General features: G+C 34.6%; 2 protein-coding genes across 3 annotated transcripts in view; both read right to left on the bottom strand.

Annotated features, from left to right (window-relative positions):
* The window catches only part of LOC111485314 (probable alpha,alpha-trehalose-phosphate synthase [UDP-forming] 9), a 5,479-nt gene extending 3,704 nt beyond the window's left edge, over positions 1-1,775 (bottom strand). The window contains exon 1 of the mRNA XM_023132147.1: positions 1,536-1,775. The gene's annotated coding sequence lies outside the window, so the exon portion shown is untranslated. The remainder of the gene's footprint in view (positions 1-1,535) is intronic.
* A 3,853-nt stretch (positions 1,776-5,628) lies between these two features.
* On the bottom strand, positions 5,629-11,274 carry LOC111485325 (potassium transporter 6-like). 2 transcript variants are annotated; one of them, XM_023132153.1, is made up of 9 exons: positions 10,844-11,274; positions 10,115-10,242; positions 9,512-10,004; positions 9,363-9,416; positions 8,337-8,597; positions 8,186-8,238; positions 7,231-7,354; positions 6,884-7,138; positions 5,738-6,807 (listed from the first exon to the last, which is right to left on the bottom strand). In XM_023132153.1, the coding sequence occupies exons 2-9, from the start codon at positions 10,154-10,156 to the stop codon at positions 5,738-5,740; spliced, it is 2,352 nt and encodes a 783-aa protein (XP_022987921.1). In that variant the 5' UTR covers positions 10,157-10,242; positions 10,844-11,274. The 2 variants fall into 2 exon arrangements, with proteins under 2 accessions (XP_022987929.1, XP_022987921.1); XM_023132161.1 differs by having other exon boundaries at positions 5,629-6,807; positions 10,115-11,274.
* Positions 11,275-11,939: the final 665 nt, after the last annotated feature.

Here is an 11,939-nt window from a genome sequence, read left to right as displayed (position 1 = left end):
AAAAAAAAAAAAAAAAAAAAAAAATTAGTGGAGTTGCAAAAAACCAAATCAACCATAAACAGCAGGAGGCCAGGAAGAAATTATCTGACCTAATTATTATCAGAAACCAAGATGATTCATAAATAGAGAACAAGAGAACAAAGCATTCACAAAGGAATCCATCAAAACAACCAACCAATTCAAAAATGAATTTGCTAAAATGCAGACGTTTCACAAAAAGCATTACATGTGGGTAGGAAGCTCATTCTAGCACAATCCTATCTAGCCACTCGGCATATAATACTGCAACAACGCAACGCGTTTTGGTAAAATAGAGGAGGGTCGTTGGGGCGCTTAGCCACCCAGACAAAAACAACCAATGAATCCTTATACAGGCAGGCCACAGGTTGGAGTCATTCATGATCCGAACAGTGGCACATAGATATTGATGATTGCAATTATTCATTCCAAGCGACTTCGTGCTTACTATACTCTGTCACTCCCTCCCAACTTCCAAGGCAGTCTTATTTTTGAAAAAACAAATGTGTAAATATATATGGCAAAGGAAATTTTTCTTGCTGGCAGAAAATAATGCATGCATTAACTTTACTCTTCTGAAAGAGGGAAAAAAGAGAGACCAAACAAGCTTCCAATCGGGAATTTCAGATCCAATTAAATTCGGCCAACAACTTTTTCCAGCTATATACGAACAGTAAATCTGTCCGATACACCAATAAAGTTTAATTCGACGAAAAGACCAAATGGATAAAATGTTGGCGATCGTTAATGTATAACATTAAGGAGAAACCAAAACGAAGCACCAGCAACGACATCTGTAAACTACGAAACATGAACTGTGAAGATTAAACTTCGCGAGTGGGGCGTGACCGCGTGTCCGTATATGCAAAGAACAAAGAAACAACAAGACTGTTGAAAAAACCACCACTCAGCGACCACATTTCTAGATCTCAGTGTAAAAGAACACAATCACATCAAGAACAATCCGAAAATGAAACGATGAGATAAATTGACGAACCACTGAACAACAATTTGATCAAACACATTCCCAGCTCAAGCGAACAAATTACACGAGAAGAAACGAATAACTCGCACACATACATATAAACACAAATTTCATTTTCCTAAACAGAAAATTAAAAATTATATATTAAAAAAAAAAAAAATCAGAGTTCAACGATCGTGTTGAACGCTTCCAACTCCCGTTTGTTGCCGAGAAACCACGAATGACTTGGAAAGAACGAAAAGTAAAAGGTAATGAAATTTGTACGTATCCTATTTTTAAGTCGCAGCCATGAATAAAGATAAAAGAAAACTCATCTGAACTGCGCCAAAATAATAACGTCGTGCCAAATAAAGTACAAGCCCCCATCTGGCAGTAACAATTAAAAACTCCCACACACAAACAAATAAAAACATCAAAAAAGATAAATCGAATTCCGTTCCTGAAGAACCAGAGGTGTAAAACAGAGTCGGAACACCGACTTAACCAAAATCCATCCACAGATCGGAAGACTAAAACAGAGACGAAAACTCACAGTCGAAGCGATCGGCAGAAGAAGGTAGACAACAACAGCGACGACGGCGATAAAGACGTCCCGGAGCGAAAAAATTGAAGGAAGAAACAGTGGGCGTGCCGGTGGTTGATGGATCAAAAGAGAGAAGAAGAAGAAGAAAATGAAAAGAAAAGGCCGGATTTAGGAAGAAGAAAATGGTATAAATACAGTTTATCCGAAAGAGAAATTGTTATTATTTTTTTGACCATCTCTCCTTTTCCTCGTGGTTTGGTTTCCGAGTGGGAGCAATCGGATTGGATTGCGAAGATTTTCAACTCTCCTCCCCAAATTACCCTATTACCCCTCCCCCACCCTTTTTCTCCATTATTATTTTATTCCTTTTCCATAAGATAATATCCACTTTTTTTCTTTTTTTTTTAATTTAAAAAAAAAAAAAAGGAATTTCAAACTTTAAAAGGTATGAAACGCATTCTCATTTTTTATTGCCCTCATTAATGAATACTTATTATTTCCATTTCTCTCTCAAAATTATAATTAATTTCCTGAAAATATTCACAATATTATTTTTTAAAATTAATTTTAATTTCTTTTATTTAACTATATACGCTAAAAAAAAAGTAAATGGGAAAATGAGAAATGTGAGTGGGCGGCGGGTCTTCATATTTCTTTTTCTTTTTTAATTTTTAATTTTTAATTTTTAATTTTTAATTTTATTTGGTGGTAGGGGCCAATGGGAGCCGCGTAGGTGTTAAATTATTATTTAAAAAAAACATTATCTTCCAATAGTATATTTCCACAACCTTTTTAATTATTTTTAGTTTTAATAAAAACCCATATAATAATAACTGATATTTAGGTCAATCTTGATAAGCTTGTGTTAGGCCACCACTTAAACGTTGCTTTACTTCCCCCAATAAAAAAATAATAATAACTATTATAATAATAAAAATAACATATCAATATTTCAAACACCTTTAAACCTCACTTTTATCTTTAAAATATTATTTAACTTTTAAAAATGTAATAATTCCGTTGAACTTTTTTATAAAAAAAAAATTAAGTTTTAATAATAAAAATAACTTTTTAAAAAAATTAATTATATTTTTTAAACCCCTTTTAAAACAAAATATTAATATTTTCCAATCTAATATTCAAAAATCATTAAATTTTAACTTTTTTTCACAATAATTTTAAAATATAATTGACTGGAAAAAAAATAAATTGAATATAATGATTTTTATAAATAATCTTTTATTTGAAGCGATTCCATTGGACATCAAGAAAATTCTAATAAATGAGACAATATAATGTACTTAAGCTTTTAAGTAATACCATACAAAAATATATATATATATATATATTAAATATTAGATGGTAAGGAATCATGAATACGTGGCATTGTCCCATTCAGAAAAAGTTAAATATATATTTATATTGTAAAGGTATTGACATTATAATTAACTAATTATCTACTTTTTTGTGAATTTTAAAAATAATATAATTAATTTAAAGATTATCTTTGCTTAAAAGAAAAATGGAGTGAAATGTAGAAATGATTACAAACATTTGTTCCATATTAGCCACATCCTCATGCGGAACCCTAACCGACTTTTCAATGTTCCATAATTAAATCACTGTGGCTACATTTCTAAGACTCACAATTTTTTCTCCAATATGCTTCGTAACAATAGTAAATAATATTATTTACTTATATTTCCATAAGTGAAGAATATTTTTTTACCTAGGTAGCTACGATACGAGCTTAGTCATAATAGCTGGATAGCAATGAGATTTGGGGATATTATTGAAATGAAAAGAGGAGGGTAATTAAGTAAAATAACATGAGGATAAGAAGGGTAAGAATTTAAAAGTGGCATCTATGAGTTGTGGTATTTACAAAGACAACTGGAAAACGCAAGGCTCTGCGCAACAAAATAAATTATTTTTTTCTATTATTATTATTATTTTTTAATAATAGTTTTAACTTAATAATTTATAACATTTATATTTAAAATAAAGAAAATTGTTGAAGTTATAATATATTGTGTTTTGAGATGGGAGTTTAATAAAATTATAGGGATAGAAATGGAGAGTGGCAGTTTGGTAAATAAATGGAAGTAAATGACTTTTTATGCTTACGAAGTTTGAGGAAGCTACAGAAGGATAACATCAGCGGGGCAGGGAAATTATAGGCACCTTCGTTCGATAAGCCCTAACAGGCTTTTTTTTTTTTTTTTTTTTTTTCTCCCTACTGGCTCCTGGCTGGCTTTTGGCTGCTGCCATTTTCCTCGTCCCACACACCCTGTACGGAGACTTTTGCCACGTGTAACATGCCTAGAGGATTGGCCCCACATACCTCGTAGACCTAACCAAGCGGGTCCCACTTACCCCCACTCTAGAATCGGGAGGGACGAAGAGAGAGGAGGGGTCCATATCGAAGGGTTTAGGGTAAAATGGACCACAAGTGGACACGTGTAGTCCACGTGAGAAAGTAGTGGCGGGGCCCACTTTATCTTTTTTTTTTTTTTTTAAATGAAAATGTGGTCGAGTTTATCCATTTGCCGCGTTTTACGGGAATACTGAGAGACGGTTGGGTTGGACTTAAACCAACTCGACTATTCTAATTTCTAATTTCTAATTTTAAATAATAAAATAAAATAAAATAAATAAATAAATAAAACTGTGGTTCCTTGTGGTCCCCACGCCTCTGTGGAATGTTCCAAACGTATCTTTCACGCCTACGGTATCCAGATTCTCCGCTTCGTCCTGTTTATTTTCTTTTTTTCCAAATATCTCATATCAAAATAGATATTATATATATATATATATATATCTTTATTTTTCTTTACGCAACAATTTTATTTCATTTTTACGAGAATCTAAATAATAATTTTCTATTTTTTAAAATTGTAAAACTACATTTTTAAACCTCTTTAAAAAATCATTTGGGTTTTGAACATTTAGTTTATTTTTATATTATTATATAAACCTAGTGAAATTTAAAAAATATATATTTTTCATAAATTTTAATTTGTAGTTTGTTTTTTTAGAAAACTCGTATGTAAAAATAATATTTATAAGCTTAATATATTTTTTTGAAATATGTATTTTAATAATATTTAGGTTATTTTATAATATACTCCCACGTTTATTTCAACATCTTCATTGTCCATGGAGTTTGGTTGGTTTTGTATTTTTTTTAAGATTAAACTTATAATTTGACTATTATTTTTAATTTTTTGTTATATTATAATGTTGACTCATATATAATGAATTTTGTATATGAATAATGATTAGGATGTGGAGGCGGTCAAGTGAAAATATGTATATTTGTCACGTTGACTAATAATTTAAATAATATTTATATTCACATAAAGATAGTCAAGATTAACAGTGCTTTCACTCAAATGAGACTAAATAAAATTAAATATATGTTTAGTTCAATAGTAATTAATATTTGCTCATTTTGATGAAAGTCAACTAAAAATGACAAATAATTTTTTTAATAAAACTAATAATTTATGTTTTTTTTTATAAGATAGGTGACAACTTCCAAGCATAAATTAAAAAAAAAAAAAAAAATAATCGACCGTTAAATGCAGTTGATCATTTATACAGAGACATTAGAACCACCAATTTGTAGCACTATTAATTAATATCCCTAAAAGTCCTAAAATCACACCTAACTTAGCTGTTAGGATGTCTAATTGACATTTCGAATGGTGACTAAGCAACAAAGTCAAATAAAGAATGTATTAGTGAAAACCACGAGTAAATTAATTTATAATTTATCAAGTCAAATTAATTGTTCTATTACTATCAACCATCATCATCATCATAATAATAATAATAATAATAAACCACGTGTTTTGTTTCTTTCCCAACCTACCACTCGAGATTCATCCATATCCTTTGAACACGTTTCACAATTTTTAAATCGAGCTTAATTTCCATTTAAAAAACCGCAAAAATGGAAATTGAAATAGGTGCCAGAGACTGAAACAAGAACTGTCCCACCAAAAAACGCGCAAAAAGTTGAACCTTTTTCATTAACAAAAGGGTTGTTTTTTTCTCTCAAATTCACACTAGAAATTTCTAGTGTTTTTTTTTTTTGTTTTTTCAATTTTTATTTATTTATTTTGTGATTATTTCATTATTTTACAGATATTACAGCTTTCTATACCCATATCTATCTACATAGAAATCATGTATTATGGTAAAAACTAAACCAAATACATCATACCCACTTCAAGGGCTGATGAAGAGTGTGATAAACCTACAGGGTAGTCAGCTTCTCTGCTGTTCTTCCTCAAGAACTCGTAAATGAAATCGATCATTACTCTTTTCACTGTGCTCGATCCTTGTTTCGCTTTCATGTGTGACCGTCCTAATATGTAAGCCACTCCTACTTCTCTTGCTTCCATTAGTTCTTGTAGTTCTTCCCTTGTATCCGTGTCGATTTTCGGGCTCTCTGGTACAATGAAGCGTACTCGTTTTCTCAACTGAACTGGAGCTGGTGATCTTATTTCCCTTGTGTCTGAAGCTTTGTACAGATCTTCAGAGCTTTCATCCATAATTGTCTCGGCCATCTGAACTCTATCTTCGGAGGTAGACGATGTCCCGACGACTGTCATCTTTTCACTATGGTTATCAAAGCACTGTCTTGAATCACTACACTCTGCACTCCCTGATCTTATGAACTCTGCTATGCTGCATATAAGATCATTCTCAAACTCTACGTCGTCTTTATGAACGTCCCGATATCCATATCGCACAATGCACCTATACAGTCTATATTCACTTGTACCAATACGACCAATTAGGAACCGTTCCTCTGCTCTAACATGTGGCACTGGGACATATTTAATGCAAAGGAAAACAAGAACTTGATGGAAGGCAGGAATGTTGGTGACAAAGTGGGTGAAGATACCCGGGATTCCCGACACAAGCTCTGTCTGAATGACACCGATCCCACGGACTCTTACAATGCCGAGGCTTGGGCCCAAACCAAGTAGCCAGTTAATAGAAACCTTGTTTTGAATGTCAGATTCAAACTTCTTTAGAGTACCATAGTGCCAGACATACATAACAATCATTAATACAAGAGAAATTGCAATGGGAACCCAAGCTCCTTCAAGAAATTTGATCAGAGAAGCTGAGAAGTAGAGAGATTCAATGGTCCCAAAGAAGAAGATGAAGCCTATGGCAAGAAATACACTTCGATGCCAACACAGGACGATAACAAGAGACATTAAGCACGTAGTAACGAGCATGACAGTGATCACTGCCAAACCTGTCGACGACGTTTAAAAAGAAGAGTTTTAGTTCAGAGAGAAACCAAAAATTATGTGTAATGAACAGAAGCATACCTGAGGCATGACCCAAGCGCTTTGTGTCTCTGAAACTTATGGTAACAGCCAAACACAACAGCATCAAAATCCAATTAATCTCCGGGATATAGATTTGACCGTGAACTTTAGAGGACGTATGGACGATTTTGACTCGAGGAAAGCAACCCAAAGCAGAGCACTGTTTTATAATCGAGAAAGTTCCGGTGATTATAGCTTGGCTTCCTACTACAGCAGCAAGCACAGCAATTATAAGGACAGGCCACCTCAATTTCTCTGAGAATAGAAAACAACATTCAATCACCAATCATTTCTAAATCTCGAGTATATCCGACAAACTTTATGTGGAAACCGATCTTAAGGCCTACCAGGTACAGATACATAAAACCCGATTCGATGGTCGGATGGAGAGGTATAATTTTGAGAAAGATAGGCAGCTTGCCCCATGTATGCTAGGAGGAGAGACGGATAAACCATAAAAGAGAAAGCAATCTGCAAAAGTTTTTGGACAAAATAGAACAAGGAACAAGGAACACTTCAGAAAACCAGAAAACAAACATTAAGATTAGTGACATTATACCGACTTCAGTAAGCATAAATTCTCGCAAAATCCGTGTCAAACATCATTTTTCAAATATGCAGGGTACTATAGAGGCTGTTAGTAGATGATACATATAACCACGCAAAACCTCAGTCAAAGCCTACCACTTGCAGATATTGTCCTCTTTGGGCTTCCCTTCAAGGTTTTTAAAACTTGTCTGCGAGGGAGACTAGGTTTCTACACCCTTATAATGAATGTTTCGTTCCTCTCTCCAACCAACGTGAGATCTCACAATCCACCTTCCTTGGGGGCCGAGCACCCTTGCTAGCACACCGCTCGATGTCTGGCTCTAATACCATTTGTAACAGCCCAAGCCTACCACTAGCAAATATTGTCCTCTTTGGACTTTCATTTTCGGGCTTCTCCTCAAGTTTTTAAAACACGTCTTAGGGAGAGGTTTCCACACCCTTATAATAAATTCTTCATTCCCCTCTCCAACCGATGTGGGATCTCATGGGATTCATAACAAATACATTTGAAGACGAAGGAATTTGGAGAAAGTTAATCATATTTGCCTTGTAAACAGACATGCTAACCAACATGACCTACAAGTCTTTGGATATGCAGCGGTGAAACAAGGAGGCATAGCAGAGATAAACATGGGCTACAACAATATCCCATCGAAGTCTTAAACATGAATGGTGGCAAGACATCCTCCTATAGACCCTCTAATCGAAAGACATACTATCCGAAAGAATTGTCTTTTAAAATTTAGATTGTACCTTAATTGACAACTGTGAAAAATGGCCAAGGTCAGCGAACATTGCCTCCGAACCTGGAAGTGTTAACATATATCCTGATTAATAAGTGACCGACTTTGCTTGAAATTTCATGAGATGATAAACCAAACCAAACCAAATGCATGTCATTTACCAGTAATGCACAGCATAATTCCACCAAGTGACATCCAGCCTCCCTTTTGTGTTTTCTTAAGAAATCGAAACATGTAAGTAGGAGAAATTGCTCTATAAACACTGGGATTCCAGTGAATAATATTGTACAAGCCAATGGCACTGATACAGAATAGCCACACTGTCACTATTGGAGCAAACAAGAAGCCAATCCTGTGCGTGCCGTAGTGTTGAAGAGCAAACAAGCATATCAGTATGACGCATGAAATCGGGATTATTATATCTGCAGGAACATCAATTTTCATGAGAGACTACTCCTACAGATTCCAAAAGTTTACAGCAGAATGCAAAACTGGAAGAACAAACCGATGGGTCGGGGTACTGGTTGAACAAGAACTAACAAAATATAGTCAAGCAAAGTTCAACAGCCTGTCTTATTTTCTACCAAATCTACCATGAAATTCTTCCACAACCACATCAAAAAAGCCAAAAACTCCTTTAAGCAAATGGGAGAGGTCAAATAGCTACCGCCCCGCTCACCCACACTTAATTTTCAACCTTATTCCTACACAGCTGTTCAAAATTATTCATCATTTAAGTCATTTTCCTCACTTCTTCCTCCACAGTCTCCCCCTTCTCAAACACTACCCTCCCACAGTCATATAAGTAGTGGCATGCTATGTCCTATCTAAACAATTTACAATTCAATGCAATAGATAGCAACTTGGGATGAGACTTGTTGAGGGTCTTCCAAGTACAGCATAGCAATCAGTATTGTTGACAACTGTTCATGATGATTGATAGCAATCGATAGTGACCTCTCATTCATATGAAGACAAGTGAAGTTGAAAGCTCAAAAGAACATTTCTAAACAACAGCTAAAAGTTTGGACAACAATGGGTAGATTTAAGTTCATGGCAATTCACTTCTTACTTTAACCTCCTCCTCCTCCACCTCCACCGGAAAACACTGGAAATTTTCTACTTCCAGTCATCAGAACACAAACAAGTCAATTTCCAATGAAAAATGAACAAGTGTAGATTCTTACATTGGTGATGCTCTATCTTCATGGTATGCTCGAGGCCAGAAACCGCAGAAAGAACTGACAGGGGAAGTTAAATCAAGAAAGGAATGATGAACAAACATCCAAATCAAAACAGAAACTGAAACAATGATATAAAAGTTAGCGAGGATTACCAGAAATAGCTGGTGTTAAGATGCCATCTCCTATCACCATGCAAGCCCCAATTAAAGCAAGAACGAGCAAGAATTTTTGCAGAACCTGACGCTTTTCCAAGGCAGATTTGAGTTTGAATCCAAAACTTTCTTGAGATGGCGGACCAAGAACATCCATCTTGAAATCAGTGAGTTCAGAATCAGCCAACTGGGTATTGGGTAATGCGTTAACTCTGGCATGCCGACATAGTAACGAATACAGAGCAAATGTCCCTCCCTCGCCATTATCATCGGCTTTAAGAACGATAAATATGTACTTGAGCAAAGGAACAATGGTGAGGGTCCAAAAAACAAAGGACAAAACGCCATAAATCTCATCGTTGCTCTTCGAATGACCGATATCTTCTTCTGCAAAAGTGTTCTTATAGACATACAGAGGCGAAGTACCCAACTCGCCATAGACAACCCCAAGACTCTGATAAGCCATCATCAAAACCGCCTTCCATGACTCTTTCTAGAAACGAAAACAGTGAAATCGACATGGGTTTTAAGCGAAATCGCTCAAAAGAGATGGAAATTAAGGGCTCGAAGTTAAATGCATGCTACACAATGTATTGGACTTACCTTGGCATTCTTTTCACTACGAACCCCACTTTCCAGATCCATAATCAAAAGGGTCAAGTTTTCAAAAGATGAACAGAACCATTTTCTACTCCAAACTCAAATCTCTTCAAGACACCGCCCACAGACCGCTTTTAGAGGCAACGAAGAAGACGGATTGAGAAATAAAAGTATATTAAAATCCCATATCAAGAGAAAAGGGAGTTTTATTATTCAAATACGACGACTTCGCAGATCCACGATGAGTTGCTTAAGAATGCCAGTTACTCAAGAAACCCATTTTTTAATTAAACAAATTCAACAAAACTCAATCAAAACGAAAATGCAAAACACCCTTTGGTAGTTTGGAGCAAATACGTGAATATGCTAACAAGTAACAACCCAAAAGTCTTTGCAAACAAAACGAGAAATACACAAACACAAATATTTTAAATATACGTGTCTCCCTGTTAGTGTGTGATCAGAGAAGGAAAGGGATGTATGGAAAGAACGAACACCAAAGGCCACACCAAGAAGGAAAAATAAAAAAAACCCTTTGAAAATCAGTGAGAATATTTTTCATAATCATTCAGAAAGGGACTGAGAAATGAGGAAATCAAGAGAAGAAGCTTCTGGGGTTAATCCTAAACTTCACTTTATGTAAGAAAATGAAATTTGCAGTGTAAAGCAACAACACCCACTTGAGATTTTCAGAGCTAAAGAGTTCAAAGAGGCAAAAATGGAAGAAGAAACCTCTATTCTTTAACGCTGCTCTGCAGAATTTGCGAAGAAGAAGATGAAGAATTAGGAGTACATTCCTTTTTGTCTGATTTTGGAGAACAGATGCCATTCAAAATTTGCAGTAAGTCCCGCTTGTTGACCAGAGAAATTAAACTCGGTGAATTTGGGGATAGTTGACTCATCGTGATCATGACGCAACTGACATGAAAACGCTGCACACAACCAAGCCAAATTCCCAACCACCGATTGAGACTGCGTGGATATTCATCCTCTCCACGGGAAGAACAGTTCAGATTTCACGAAAATAGATTTAAAATTTTGACTGAAGGGGTTACAAACAGAGCAGATTCATGACTTGAATATGTTATGGAGAGCAATTGTAAGAAAATGTGATCAGTTCTTGGGTTTTGCTCAAGTTGGGGAAATTTGGTTGAATTTATATGAAGAACAAAGCGAAATTTGGATGCATCCATGTTTTATGGAATCCCTTTCAAGCAAAAAACTCATTCAGTTTTGGATTTTTGCTATGAAACCTCATTTTTTGGGGAAGAAATCCATCCCCTTTGATTTATTTTTTTAATGATCAAAATTAATTTGAGAGAAAAAAAAAACATACAAATTTGCTAATTTGGCAACCAATCTGAAAACAAAAATTTGAAATCCAAGAATTCAAAAAAATTAATTATAATTACAAAATTAAATTAAGCAAAGGTTTACACTCTTACAAAAATGGTTTTGTTTCCTGGTCCAATGTGTGATCTCACAACCCACCCCACAAAGGCCCAACATTCTCGATAGTACATGACTCGTTGTTTGGCTCTAATACCATTTGTCTAACTGATGTACAATCTCACAATCCACTCTTTAAAGACTCAGTGTTCTCGCTGACACACCGCTCAGTGTCGGACTCTAATACCATTTGTAATAGTTCAAGCCTACTATCAAATTAAAGTATATATTTGTTAGGGTAAAGTTTCCCTATCCTTTAAAAAAAAATATATATTTTCTTTCCTTCTCCTCTCACAAAAAAAAAAAAAAAAAAAAAAAAAAAAAAAAAAAAAAAAAAAAAAAAAAAAAAAAAAAAAAAAAAAAAAAAAAAAAAAAAAAA

The sequence above is a fragment of the Cucurbita maxima genome, unplaced genomic scaffold (genome assembly GCF_002738345.1).
Source record: "Cucurbita maxima cultivar Rimu unplaced genomic scaffold, Cmax_1.0 Cma_Scf00001, whole genome shotgun sequence".
NCBI classification, from domain to species: domain Eukaryota; kingdom Viridiplantae; phylum Streptophyta; class Magnoliopsida; order Cucurbitales; family Cucurbitaceae; genus Cucurbita; species Cucurbita maxima.
This window is presented reverse-complemented; position numbering and strand designations above follow the sequence as displayed.

Bases quoted from the DNA above. Each gene is read 5' to 3' on its own strand.
- LOC111485325 (XM_023132161.1), bottom strand. From the start codon at position 10,156: ATGGATCTGGAAAGTGGGGTTCGTAGTGAAAAGAATGCCAAG. The intron at 10,005-10,114 runs GTAAGTCCAATA...TTTCGTTTCTAG, and splicing joins GTAGTGAAAAGAATGCCAAG to AAAGAGTCATGGAAGGCGGT. The intron at 7,355-8,185 runs GTACAATCTAAA...AAACTTTTGCAG, and splicing joins TTTCACAGTTGTCAATTAAG to ATTGCTTTCTCTTTTATGGT.